The sequence below is a fragment of the Mauremys mutica genome, chromosome 6 (genome assembly GCF_020497125.1).
Source record: "Mauremys mutica isolate MM-2020 ecotype Southern chromosome 6, ASM2049712v1, whole genome shotgun sequence".
Lineage (NCBI taxonomy): Eukaryota > Metazoa > Chordata > Testudines > Geoemydidae > Mauremys > Mauremys mutica.
The window spans coordinates 102,849,695-102,864,988 of record NC_059077.1 but is presented as its reverse complement, the minus strand read 5'-3'; the positions used below and the strand labels follow the sequence as shown (position 1 = coordinate 102,864,988).

Below are 15,294 nucleotides of genomic sequence, written 5' to 3'. Positions count from 1 at the left end.
GTGTAGGTTGTTGCTCCTCATCTGCATCCAGAAAATATGTATGTACATGCAACATTCCAACATCACCCAGCTAGCTCTTGATCAGATTGATGCTGGGATTCACTCCATTATTAGAAAAAAAAAGCAGATGACATTAACCCTAAATTCATTCCAGACAGACACCTTTACTAAGGGCCGAAATGAGAGGATACAGTAATGCTCCACTTGGAGGGGTGTCTCTCATTACCAACAAAGAAAAATCCTAGGGAGAGGAGGACTCAGATATTACTTGTTTTGTCTTACCCTGTGAATAATTACAGAAAACCAATGTTATTTAAAAACCAAGATTGAAGTTCTGAAGCAGATTTACCAGACATTGGATGAAATAGCCCATTCTCAGCCCTAGAATGACTACATCAAAATATTTAGTGTTTGGCCTAAACAACGTGGAAGGCAAAGTCTAGTATTGATTTTCTTTTGATTCCTTTATTTTTAGTGAAATTCTCATGGAGACTATTCACATATAATCACTGGAATCACTTAAAAGAAACCCAACTACTAACAATGGAGCTTTTAAAATTACTGTGAGTTGACAACCTTGTATATAAACTAAGCATATGTATATTTACAATGCATGCATAAAATAAAATTGCACTAACAAACATTCTTGTAGAATTGGTCACTAACTTTAAAGACAGAGCAATATTTTTATTGCCCTGGTATAGCAATAACTTCAGCCTTTGGAGGATTATCAGAGTACTGTGATTCAGGATATTGCCTCCTATCCCTCAGCCCAGCCCCCACTTATTAACTTTTAAGAAGCAGGAACAGAAAGAAAAATTCCTGTGATTAAATGAATCTTGATGAAACTACAATCAAGGAATTTGCCACTTCAAAAGAGCTAATATAATCACAGTGTGTCCTGATTATATGTACTCAGCAGTGCAAAATAGGTTGCTGACCAATTATGCACTCTTTTAACTATTAACAGTAGTATCTTTGTTCTCAAACAATGTTACATTACACATGTCCTGGAACTCATATTTACCTGGTGGATTCTTGGCAGGATCATTGTGGCTGGGACTTCCTGATTGTCCAGAATCTACAAAGAAATCAAAGAAATGTTTTAATAATTTGTTTTGAAAGTATCTCACAACCCTTATGAGGCTTCTTAAAGAACAAAGTATTAATTTAATTATAAGGTCATTTCCCTGCCTTTCTACATGAAGGCATTTCTGTAAAAACATACTGTGTGACAGCCAAGTGGTTACATACACACAGTTCATACAGTATGAGAAAACCAATATTAATGAGAGATCATTAATTAAACAGAAAAAGGACAAGAACCAGAAGAGAAAGGCTTAATATTATTTTCAGAGGAGATCAAAGAGGGTGGCTGATCAACCAGGATGGCTGATCAATCAAAACTGGAGAAGAATGCCGTCCAGGAAAATATTCAGGGTGTAGACATCAACACAAGTCAAGAAGGAATACCCTCTATCCTCCCATATGTACAACCCTGAATAAGTAGCTAGGTGAGTTTGGGTAGCAAGTTTTACATCTTCCTCTGAAACATTTGGTATTGCCACAGTTGAGACAGAATAATGGACTAGATGGATGATTGGAGTACTCTGGTATGACAATTCCCATTGTAACAGTTAGCAGCAATCCCCTTAACTACTGGTAGCCCTTATAATAAATAGCAGTCAGTAGCCATTAAAAAAAACCAGACACCTTACGTACACAGTAGCCTAAACTTTTAAACTGTCTTCCCTTTTCAGCCTTAAGGCAGCTAAAGCTGGTCCCAAACCAGTTTTTGCTGACCAGATAGCAGAAGTGTGGAGTTTGTTAACCACCTATAAAATGTTAGCACGACCGGAGCCTGTGTGTGGGTGTGTATAAAAAAATCTCTGGTTTTTGTATGGAGTAGAGTCTTTGTACTAAGGTGCAAAACTCTCCTTTCTTCTGCAGAATAAAGCAACTTTTCCTTATCCCTGTCTGGCTGTCATTGGCTCTCAGCTAGGCAAACCCGACATTTCGGTAACACCATTTCCTGCTCCTTTCAAGCACCAGGCATTGGTCACTACTGAAGGCAAATTACTCCATCTGATGGACCAATGGTCTGACTTGATATAATGCAACTCCTGTGTTCTTGTTCTGCCTACAGTGGGCATTGTGAATGGTATAGATGTAGCATGCCAAAAGTGACAAAAACAAACCCCGCATCCTGTCTGTTAGTTATATCCACATTGACATCTACAGAAGAAAAGTAAACAAAGTACATTCTACTCTAGATGTATGTGCATAAGGCATGAAGAGAAGAATGCAATCTGATGTATACGTAGCAGATGCTAAATACAATCCTCATTCATAAAAATTATTATAACTATTCTTTGCTACATTCCCACAGCAGCAATGTAAGTTACATCTTCCCTAAACATTTATATGGCTATGATATTTGGTCAAGAGCCCTCATTCCACCACCACAAAGTATCACATACAAAATACAACATCAGAGAAAACTTAAATACAGGAAAGAGAGGAAACTAAAGCAGTGGTACTTTTTACTTCCTTTTTAATTCAAGATTAAGCCTTTCCACAATCTGTTGCTCTACATATAGAGTAAAAATTCCAGCAGTTTCATAATCTGAATTTAAAAAAGACCATTGCCCTACTATGCAGCATTACTCAGTAACAGCATAGGTGTACAAGTGTATGGCATGGGAACATAGAAATTGCCATACCAGAACAGGTTCTGCCCCTCAGAGCGGCCAATGCAGGAGCCTTCAGAGGAAGGGGTACCCCAATCCAAAAAGAACTTAAATATTCAACAACATATCATGTGGGGGAATTTCTTCCTGACATTGCCAGTAGCAAGTGATCAAGCTTTTATCTGGAAACAGGAGGGCTGATAACTCTTGTCATTTTTAAATATCTAGTGTAATTGCACATGCTATTATTAAACATAAAATTCTGACATATTTATGCCTGGAAGAGGAAGTGGGTCAAAATTCAGCCCAATTTGCCTTCATAGCTGCTGCTGCTGTTGGTACATAGGCTGTCCATCAGCCAGCCCTGCCTATTTAACACAGGGGATACTTCCTCCATAGATATAGAGGCTGCCTCCATCAACACATCCCCCCACAGTTCCATCACTGGAGATGCTTTAGAACATTTCTATCTTGTTCTGCTTTTCCAAAGGCAATTACTAGTTTGGCCTTGAGATGGGTTTGTTTCCTCAGTTGTTGCATCTTCTGCCAAACTATCTGAGGTTGGAGGTCACTTCTTATCTCTCGTCAGATTATATTAGATGGGCAGAGGCTTTAAAATCTTTTTTCCTCACCCTCACCACAGGTCCTATCTTGGGCAATTTAATATTTTAGCTGGGCAAGATCATTACATTGTATATAAACAACTCTCCCAAACTAATTCAGATATCTGTGAATGGTAGACTAAAATGTCTCACAAACTAAAGGAAAAACAGACCTCTCTTGTCTCTCAGTCCCCATCACTTTTCTTTATACCTACAAGAGCTCTTAATGCAGGATGAGTGATTGATAAATTATCCTTTCCTCTACCACTATCTAAGGTTTCACTAAAATATGTATAATCTACTATACAAGTTTTGAAGGCATGGTTTGATTTGTCAGAATCTAATATAGATTTATTTAGTTTATATAAGCTGATTCTATAGAAGAAAATATAAGGGAAAAAACCCATAGAAGTAAAAATACAGACTTAAAGCTGTACCGTGCACGTTAAAGTTCTAGTAGATAATCTATATCATAAAACTGAACCAAGAAAGAAGAAATGGATATATAAAAATGCAATCAGAAATTGCATTAGAATAAAAATTAAATTCCTCGTTATCTACATATGATACAATAGCTTCCCAACTGTACAGAACCCACACAGGAAACACCACTAACTTTTTGTCATGGAATTTTTTTTCTGCATTCTTCCATCACAGAACTAAAGTCTCCAAGCACAAAGGACATGAGGGTGAGCCCCCCCGCCCCAAACTCTGTGAATTCCCATGGTTTGCTTGGAACACAGGACCTCCACTCTCTGGCAGCTTGGGATACCTAGAACTCCCTTGGTCACAGCTGCCCCCAGAACCACTCTTAGCTTTCCTGGGAACTCTGCTGGGTGCCATGGAGACAATAAATGTCCCACCCAGACCCACCACCAGTTTGCCAAAGCCTGATGATCCGCTGTCACTGATGTCAAGACCCTCCCAACTCATCTTTCTGTGTGGACTAGATAGGTCTGTGCATGGAAGTTCCCCTCCATAGACTAGTCCCAGGGACATAATTGGAGTTCAAGTTATCAGATACCTTACCTGTCCACTACATGCATCCGATGAAGTGGGTATTCACCTATGAAACCTCATGCTCCAATACATCTGTTAGTCTATAAGGTGCCACAGAACTCTTTGCCACCTTTCCGTTTTGACTCTACAGCAGGGAATCTTAATACTTCTTTATACCATCCCTTCATTGTTATTTTCTCATTGCCAAAAGATCAGGAACTAGTTACAAAAGTTGTGTGATGTCACAAAGGGGATCTGAATTTTTTTTCTTCTTCCAAATTTATATTTTTACAGGCCTAACCTACATTCCCAAAGCCTACAGGAAAAAATATTAATGTTCTGGACTGTCTTTAAATTTGTTGGAATTAATGTTTCATTAGTATTTCTAGCTATATTAGGTTATTGGTTGATCAGAAAACATTAAGTTGAAGCTTTGGCTTCTTTCACATCTTGAACTAATGATAAGAAAGAGTGTTTGAGTGTAGAAGAACTAGGTGGTTTGCATGATGTTACTATAGAGAAACCACTGTTTCTTGAATAAACCTATAATGAGATATATGGTATTGTTCCTTATAAGTAACAAGAAGCACTTTATAACCAATTACTAATAATTAGTACTGATCAAAGTCCTTTTGTGTATTGTATTCCCATCTGTAGCTCTTAACGTTTGGAAGATTTTCTGAACTGCCTAAAATATTTTTGAAATGTTGCTTTAAATGTAGTTCTTTGCATTATATGCATATACTTTGTGTTTGCATGTTGTTTTTTGGTAAGATACTATGTAATCATTCTGCAAAATATAAAACAATGATAGTTTCAATGTAATGCCAACTTTTTTTTTTTTGGGTGCTGAAAGGAAGCATATTATGAAGGACTTGCTTCCACTGTGCAAATAAATGCTAATGGATATAAATGGTTCACTATCTGGCCCTAAGTATAGCATTATTCTAATATACATTCTCTATTTCTGCAAATGCGGTCTATGATTATTTAAATTAAAGCTAGCACAGAGGATTAATGGTTTTACATAGCAGAGGTTGGAGGGTAAAGTCACTGCAGATGTGTAGATAAATGAGGTGTTAATTGGGTGGCAGATGCAGATAAGGAACAATACACAGTACAGAGGGGGTAGCTGGGAGTTCAGATAGACTTTATACTGGATCCATTTTTCACTTTGAGCCCTACCTGAAAATAACCTTTAAAGTTTCATGCTGTTCCCATTCACTAAAATGCACACAGAATGAGATTTCTTTAGTTCTTGCAGAGCAATTTGCCTTTAGCCTTACTCTATCACTTCCTGCCAGTGTGGCTACCTTCAGGATTTTTAAATTTAATTTTTGATATTAGTTATTTTTTTAAATTCCAATATTAAAACAAGATTACTATAGAATTTTCCACAATTGCAGATAGATGTGGTTGACCTATTCATTACAATTCATAAAATCATGATTTGGCTTGTTATTCTGTTAATTGTCTATTGCCAAATCGTGATTTTTACGAATTTATTCATTCATAGTGTTTTGACCAATTGATTCTACTAACATATTTGTGACTATGGGTTCTTGCAAAGAGTGAGTGCAATTATTTAAGTCTAAGAACATATGAGGCCTCCAGTGCCTTTTATCTTGATTTCAATGAGCTTCGGATCAGGCCCTTATACCTGTGCAAAGTGCTAACCTTCTGATTTGCACAGGTGGGTAAATGTGTACAAAGTATAATGGAATCATGCCTCTGATACAGTTTTTAGTTCCTAACTCAATAACTTAACCATTATCAACAGAAACAGTGGCTGAAAAGAGTTACTGAAGCATTGCTTTTCTAAAGGAGAATTGAGGACTTTAGGGAGAGCCATAGAAAGTAAGCAGACATAGTAAATGTTAAGACTTTTTAAAGTCTTTTCTTGTTCTCTTCTGCACAAGAGCATTCTATTTGAGAAAGTTCATGGACTCTAGATTTAAAAATAGCAGGGTTTCCTTCACAACTGATGGAAATAGACATAAGCCAGATTTATTGTCTTCTAGCTTATTTTAGATTCCATTTTGTCTTGTCACATTCTCACCAAATAATTCTGTGCATGAAAATATATATAATTTTTTTTGGCAAACAACTAGAAGCAAATACACACATTCATGTATAAGTATGCTTATTCAGACAGATAAAAGCTCCTCCATGCAGATTTTATGGATTTGAATTTTCTAACTTTTTCCTTTAGGCTACTTTTTACTAAACTTAACCAGTCTTTTGGGTCTTTTTAAAAACACCTTGCTTTAAGTTCAGTCTCACAGCACTAGCCCTTGGATTGATTCTCCTGTATAGATGTCTCAAAGCTAATTATAATGGATTCCCGTTATTTATTGTCTCAGTACTCTTACAGTACTTCCTGGATTGATTCCTGTGGGTTCCTCAGATCTACATCAAATGTAGCTTCTCCTCTGCTTTTCTCCAGAATTAACTGTTCCATGGTTGATGGTACTGAGAAATCATTACCCCAATGGCTAAACAACACAATTTATCTCTGGATAGCACAAGTTATCTTTTATAACTGGTTCCAGTAGATTTTGTTGCAACCCTAAGATTTCTCAGCCTTCACTATATTCACTATCACTGTTCTGAAGTGCATGCCAGCAGTATGTTTAAATTCTTAAGACTCAGGATTTTTATCCATATAGACTATACCTTACATTCTCTCCATCTGGAAATTTTCTTTCTATAGAAAGCATGAAAAACAAGAGTCAAAGTGTGTTGGTATGTTTCCCCCTGGAGCCTCAGCCCTGGAGTGGGAGATCAGTATTCCCACATTCTCAGATTTGCTGGTGAAACCTGATGACTGGAGCACTGCTTATTCTCTCTGGGCTTAGGCAACTCTCAGAAAATGCTAAGAAATTGAACCTAGCTGTGTGGGATCTGCTGGGTCCCACTTCAGGGAGTCAAGAGAAGATTATTCATTCTTCCCTACTGGGGAAGAGAGGAAGAGTCACCAGATGCCATCATCTCCATCTTCCTGAGGGAGTGAAAATGTTGTTAGACACCCATGCTGTGAAAAGAAAGCTGTTCTCCCTCTTAGACCCTACCTGTGGGAAGGAGAGTGGGGGAGGAGTTATGGTCTCTCTCCCAAACAGCAGCAGGAAGAGTACACATCCAATTAACAGATCCAAGAGAAATTCATCCGCTACAGCAGATTGGGTGGGAGACTTGCGACAGTGGAGGCCAGAACAGAGGGAGAAAAGCACCTTGTCTTCTCCCCAACCCCCATCTGTCACAGCAAGCAGAGGGTGGGAGGGAATGCATGGGATGTCAGACAGAGTAGCAACACTTTCCACCTCAACTTCACTGCCTGATGGAATACTTTACCATTACTTCTCCAACTCTACAGTGTAATCTCTCTTTCTTACAGTTCATAGTAAACAAGTACGAGAGCCCATTGATTATTCTCATTCCACCATGTTTCAGAAATGACAGTTATGTCCACATTCCATAATGAACCAATTTGTGCTTTTAAGCTTTTTGCAGTTGATGCACTGTTTTAAGTTCTGGTAGGAAAAAAGTTTGGTAGGACAAATTAAAATCAAACAAAAAATCCCACTATATCTTTTCTATATCTTATAACTAAAAGCATCTTCCGTAACTTGTTTCAAAAAAAAAAAAAGAAAGAAAGAAAGAAAGAAAATCCTCCTCTGGTTTAAGACTAATCAAGCAAAATTTCAAGGCAATGAGTGAGTGTTGGGGTGAGGAGTGATGTCAAAATTCAGCCAAGATTTGAAACTCTGCAAACACTTATGAACATGCTTAACTTTATACCCGAGAGTAATTCCATTGCAGTCAAAGTGAATAAAGTTAAGCACATGCATAAATATTTCCAAGGCTCAAGATCTTAACTGTTGAATTACCACCTTAAATCCCTGACTGATACAATTAACTGTTGTGAATGGTGAAAGAAGATTTCAGAGTAATTAAAAAAAGCAACAACAGAGGACAGGATCTTGCAGCCAAAATAAAGAAGACGTGTAACTCCTGTTGGGACTAAAATTACTCAGTGTGTCATGAATGTCTAAAGGATCTATGGCCTTGTCTATACTAGACAATTGCACCATTACATCTGGCACCACTATTATTTAAGTAGGGTAAGTTGCTATAGTGCAGTACATCCACACTAGCTATCCTGTTTCACGTTCACGCAATATGCCTCCCCTCCATCCAACCCAGTCTCTCTCTCTCTCTCTCTCTCTCTCTCTCACACACACACTCTCTCCCCCTGATACCATTGCCAGGCCTATGGATTATTGTACCAACAGTACAATTCCAGGCACAGCTTCCTAGATTTCCCTAAAAGTTTATTTGCACCTGCTCACCTTTTTGTTTGCTCCACAAATGGCTCTGTCTTGTGTGTGCCACACACACACACACACACACACACACACACACACAGAGTTGTGAGCAGCAGGAGATATACCTTGCTATGCTCTCACTATAGCAGATGCCAGGATGAAAGGTCAACAGTTTCTACTGTCAGACCATCTCTGGGCCTAGAGTGTGCTATGGTAATCACTGTTGCCTTTGGGCAGAGGTGCTCAGTGAGGTACTGTAGGTATATTGATTTTAGTCTTTTGATTCATTTATTCCATTGTTTTTACACTGCATTGTGTGTGCATGTGTGTAAATACATTTGCAAGCAGTGGCTGCTGCGTAAGACTTCCTTTCCCTCCTCTGTGCTTTTCAGGTGAATTCCTGTGAAAAAAAATCATATTATAAAATAAAAGTGAAGTTTTCTATTTTATCTTTCTCTCTTGTTCTTTGCTATTCTAGAGTCTGGGGTATATGGTGAGGCACAGGGAACGGACAAATCTGGCACCATCCAAGAACCAACTTGACTCTATTCAGGCCTATACATAGCTGGTAGGTGAGTGTCTTGAGAGGTGCAAGAGCCATTACTGTGACTGCACATACTGTGAGAAAGGCTAAAAGTACCAATGCATCCCCAAATGTCACCCTACAGTGTCACAGTGTCATTGCAGACAGCAAACACTAGTGTAGCTGTTGAACCAGTCTAACTGGTTTTCTCAATGTAGCTGCTACCTTTCAGTGACAGATCTGACAGCTTAGATTATAATGGTAGGCATGATTGAGAGGAAAGCTTAGGGTCAGAAGAAATGCAGGAGGCGAGAGAGAGAGAAAGAAACAGCAACAAAAAACAAAAAATACCAGGGAAAACAATATGACCATCTAAAATGAAATAAAGAAAAACAAACATCCATTCCTTCAACAGTCTGCTTTTAAAGACTACTGTTTATCATCCTTTTTCTAATTTTGCTAGACCTTTAACTTCTAACATCTGTGGCATTTCACTTCAAGAAGCTAACTGATAAACTTTGTAGAGTCTTCTAATTAATTTTCCAGAATCAACTTCTTTTATTGCATAAGTTATCAGTTTTACACCTGATTACTCTAAATCACCATGCAGCTTAAATTTTAAGAACATTGTCTTCACTGGTTCACATGATGTAAGAGTTTGGTTATCACTTGTACACGTTGGGCAACATTTTATTTTCATTCTATTAAATGTTTGTTAAAATAACATCATAAATCCTGACATTGAAAAATTGTGTAAAGCTTCCCTTGTCTTGCATAAGTATGTAAATGTGTGGGAAAGTTTTTGTTTTCTCACTTTTTATAGGCCACTGTATTCCTTGGAACTGCCTTCACTGCAAATTTGATTACCAGACTTAATATTGTGAAATGTTGGCTATGATTTTCTTTTTTTATTGGGCACCCCTAGACAATTACTGTATATGTTACAGTTTACACCAAGGACAAAACAGCACCAAAAGCAAGGAGGTTGGCTTGTGTGAATGGGGTGTTGGCAGGAGGGAGTTTCACATATTTTAACAGAGAGTACATATCAGTATGGGCATCTTCCATTTCACAGACAGAGATTGAGACCATCTCTTCCATTGTATCATTTCCTTCTTTTAAAAGGGCCTCATTTTGATACTCATATTCCACAAGTAATCCTACTGAGTTCATTAGGACTGATCTGAAGTGAGGTACTACTCACTGTAAGTAAGGGTATCAGGATCTGGCTCTAAATGTTTACAGAGAATTTAGTGCTCACATACACCCTGAGGAATTGAAGTCAGGCATTTACCCACAGCACTTGTGGCAGCAGTTCAATGTTACCCACACAACACTGTCCTGCCAACGTACCTCAACCATGCCGTGAAAGGACCATGTATCTCTAGGCTACAGAGAAGAGTTCTGTCATCCATTATATCCTGAAATGATCTTAGTATTTGTCAGTCTGTGGGCCTGCCTTCTAGAAATTTGAATATAACCATCAAACTCATTTGTGTACACTGAACAACCACAAAAATAATACAGTCAGTTATTACAGACCACTGGTATATTCAAACCAGTGACCTAGTAAAAATCCATTCAGCCAATTATCTCCCTGCCTCCTTCCCTTTTGCTTACCTATCATTAGCCCCTACTTCAGGGAGCTGTAATGAGAATTAAGGAGTAGAACCTCTAGGAGACATGCTGAACTGACTCAGAGAAGGCAGGGTTTGGTTAACATGAACACACCATTTCAGGAGCCAATTGGATACTTGTAAGGAACTCATGCAGCTTGTGCTGGGCATGTTCCATGATAGTACTATAACTGCTGAGCTATAATGTTAACTTTGAAATGATTCTGACTTTTAGTGTTCGTGGATCTTTAAAAAAGCACTCGGGGCAACCAAAAGTGCGGGGAGCGGGGGAAGGAAAAACATCATGACTCACTCCCAAGTCCACTTCCTGTTTTAGCAGTAGCTCAACCTTCTGCTACAAAGTCACCAAACTGGTCATTTTCAAGATTCTTAACTTTTCTCCGGAGCGTTTTAAATAGGTAAATATAAAGTAGTAATTAAATCAATATTATGTAATATGTTTTTTTCATTTGTAATTTCAATTAAATTAATTAACTGGCTCAGCCCTTGTTTAGTTTTTAAACTTCCCTAATTAAGAAATGGAACACTGGGAGTAAATCCAGCTTTCCTATAGATGAAAAAATTCAAGGAAACACTTAGTAGAACCAAAAGAGTAATAAGGAAACTTTTCAGCTTTGTGTTCCGTGTACAGATTTATTTTTTAATTTAAATTCCCTCATTTGTTTATGTAAAATAAATCACAACACTTATTTATTCAAAATATTTCTTATTTATAAAGGCCCATATGTTATTCTTTTTGGAAACTGAACGACTTCTCCTGCTGTTTTATAAGATACATTTTTGCATGGGATACAATCAAACAAAACAAAAGTTAAAAGATTTATATTTCTTTCATGGCCTGAAATCAACACTTCCCATAGCTCATAATATTGGCTGATCTCTTCTTTGATGGGTACTTTATGGGAGATTTATGTAGATATCTTGCCACATGTGGATGAATGTGAAATAATAAAGTTTCTTTCCAAAACTTTTTGGATTCAGTAGGAAAAGATGAGATACAAATGCGTAATCTTTCCCATCTGGGAGATATCGTGGATTTCAGCGACACTTTGTAATGTACAATTGTTCTGGGAAACCAAGAAATCTTTTATAGTCCGATATGTAGTGTAAAAGGAAGCACTTGGAAAATATGAGCTAGAATGCTATCACAGTGAAAGGCTTAATCAGAGAGTTAGAAATAAAAACCTCGCACAACATACAGATTAATGAGATACTCCATGTTCTCAAATATAATAACAGAAATGTAGCAGAGCCAAAATTGCATACATCCTTCACCTACTAATAATTTTTTTCATGCAGAGCCATTATATTGTGAAAGACACAAAAAGTGTATTTTATTTTTGTGTGATATGATCAACTAAAGACTTGGGGTGAAACCTGGCCCCACTGAAGTCACTGGAAATTTCCACACTGACTTCTATGGGGCCAGGATTTCACCCACTGAATGGTATTTTTGGCCCTTAGAGCAACAAGTGCTCATGGCATAACATTCTTCCATTACATAAGACAATAAAGACACTATTTTTAGGCTGAGGATAATCATACAACTGTGAAATCAGTTTTCTTCACTAAAAAATAAAACCCAGGGCAGTGAGTCTCAGAGTCTTGGTCAGCTGACTGGCTTGCAGAGCTCAGACTGCAGGGCTAAAAATAGTAGCGTAGATGGTCCAGCTCGGGCTGCTGGAGCCTCGGCTCTGAGACTCTGTGAGGGGGAAGGGTCTCCGAGCTCTGTCTCCTGCCTCAGCTGGAATGTCTGCAGCCCGGGCCCCATGAGTCTGAGTCAATTGACCTGGGCTGGGAGACTTGGCACTGCGGGTGGTTCTTTGCAGTGGAGTCATATCCCTAGAGGCTTCTATAGGCTTTAGCACCAAAGCAAGTACAGTACAAGAGGTCCTGTAAGGAGAGAACTGTATTTCTTTTTAACAAGAAGAAATATATCTTGTTAGATATAATATTAATAACCAGAACTCCCACCCCGTCATAATATTAAACTTTATAATGGTACTTCACCTGTCTATAGCACTTTCTATCCAGCAATCTCAATGTACTTTACAAACATTAATTTTCAGAGCCGCACCAGGCCCCTGTGAGGTAAGTATTATCCCCATTCATGCCAGTCTCCTAAAATAGTAAGTACCGTATATACTCATTCATAAGCCGAATTTTTTTAGTAAAAAAGGGAAGCACCAGAGAAAGGGGTCGGCTTATGAACAGATATAGAGAGGGAGAGGTGGGACTCAGCACCTCCTCCCGACAGAGGGAGCAAGGAGAGGCAGCACAGCCAGCAGAGCCAGAAGGGAAGAGGCGGGGCCAGAGTTTCTCCACATCTGCCCACGCTGCTCTCCCCACCAACCTCCAAAGCAGCTGCAGCTCTGGGGCTGGCAGGCTGCAGCCGTGCCGCTCAGCCCTGCCCCCCAGAGCTGGCTGCACCACCCAGCCTCCCAGAGCACGATGCAGCCCTGCCCCCCAGAGCTGGCTGCACCACCCAGCCTCCCAGAGCACGATGCAGAGCACGATGACCCAGCCCACTGGAACATGCTGCGGCCATGCCACCCGGTCTGCCAGAGCAGCTCCAGCCAGGTTAGAGACATCCTGCTCTGGCCCTCCCCAGATAAAGTGGGAAGGGATGGGATGGGGAGACTGTGGGGGTCCCGGGCTAGGGGTGGGGTCATGTGGGGTGTGGTCACAGGGGTTACTCCCTTGACCTCCAGCTTCTATCCCCCCCCAAAATTTCCCTACCAGTTGCTGTCCCGGCCCATCAGGGTAAGCAACTGGCGCACTGGGACACTTTGTTTACTTAGGTTTACCTCCATGTGGCTTATCCTGATGGCCCAGGAGTCAAAGTTTGCTGACCCCTGTATTATAGGGTCGGCTTATGAATGGGTCATAAACATTTTCAGTTTTTACTTATCCATGTTGGGGGGGGGGTCGGCTCATAAATGAACCGGCTTATGATCAAGTATATACAGTACTCCACAGCACTACATGCTAATAGTGAAAACAGCAACAATTCAGTTAAAATATTGGTTTATTAAATATTGATTTATTAGAACTCCAGGCTAAGACTAGAAAAGACTTTTCTTGTGCACTCCAGAAAGGAGGAATGATTTGTCAAAGCCAACAATGAACAATGTGAGATGATCACTGTGCCAGTAAGTGCAAATGTATTTGAGCGCAGCATCAATTTTTAATGAAACTTTTAATAGAAATGTTGATATTATCCTACTGTATCTAAACACTATATAGCATATATTGCATTGTTGTTTATCAGAAGATCCCTCCATCATCAGATCGTATTAATCATGTCTAGTGCTGTGGGCAGGCAAGAGAGATCGAAGTGCAAGGATAGTGTAGCAGACATGATTTAAGTTTTCAGCATCATTTATTTGAATTGTATTGCAGTTTATCTAAAATCACCTCTAGTATACCAACAGGGTGGATGGCACTGTATATTTTCAAATACATTTTGCAGTTCATACTGCATATGCAGTGGCAAACTTTCAGATTGCTGCGGAGAAGAATGGGCACAACTTCTGATCTCTAGGACATCTAGTTGGAATGTTAGCGCACTAGCAGTGCATCGGTTTACATTCAACAGAAGTAAAGTATAGCATGACTGATGGTAAATTGCAGATTTTTATTTAACACTGTTTTTGGCAAAAGTGTTCTGATTTACTGTAGCTATTTCACACTCAATATAATATATAAATTATATATACATGCTATCTATGTATTACTCACACAGTATTTAATATAGATGAGTTACATTTTTCCTTATTATGTGAGCGTCTGCTGAAGTTATAGAGGGCACAGGACCCATGATACACCGCTACCCCGGTATAACGCGGTTGTGGTGAGCCAAAAATCCCTACCGCGTTATAAGTGAAATGCCATTATATCGGAGTAGCGGTGGCAGGGCTGCAGCAGTGATTTAAACAGCCCAGGGCTCCAGCCGCTGCGGGGAGCCCCAGGCCCTTTAAATCACCAGCCCAGCCCCGCTGCCGCAGCCCCGGACTAGCAGCGGCAGGGCTCCAGCGGTGATTTAAAGAGCTCTGGGCTCCAGCTGCTGCAGGGAGCCCGGGCCCTTTAAATCGCCAGCCCAGCCCCGCTGCCGCAGCCCTGGGATAGTAACGGCAGGGCTCTGGTGGTGACTTAAAGGGCCCGGGGCTCCCCTCAGCAGCCGGAGCCCTGGACTCTTTAAAGCGCAACCGGAGCCCCACTGCTACCGCGCTATACGCGAACCCATGTTATATCGGGTCGCATTATAGCTGGGTAGCGGTGTACTGGGAAGTCTACCCAGAGGAGAGTCCATCCAGACCACAGAGGTCTAATACACCACAAGGTTGTCTTTTCTGGGTGTCAAAAGCCTTTGCAACTAATGAAACTCAGAATTCACTTCAATGGTTGATTTATTATTCCTATTAAAACTCTGATTTCTGCTAAACAGTCCCTGAAGATGCCATAACTATGTCGTACCTCCTCTCAAACTCAGAAGCACTTGGTACAAAGAATCTAGAG

General features: G+C 39.7%; 1 protein-coding gene across 4 annotated transcripts in view; it reads right to left on the bottom strand.

Annotated features, from left to right (window-relative positions):
• The window catches only part of NFIB (nuclear factor I B), a 210,435-nt gene that overhangs the window by 85,649 nt on the left and 109,492 nt on the right, over positions 1–15,294 (bottom strand). For all 4 annotated transcript variants that reach the window (XM_045020590.1, XM_045020587.1, XM_045020588.1 and 1 more), the window contains exon 3: positions 1,028–1,081. In XM_045020590.1, coding sequence (XP_044876525.1) covers positions 1,028–1,081 — 54 coding nt within the window. The remainder of the gene's footprint in view (positions 1–1,027; positions 1,082–15,294) is intronic.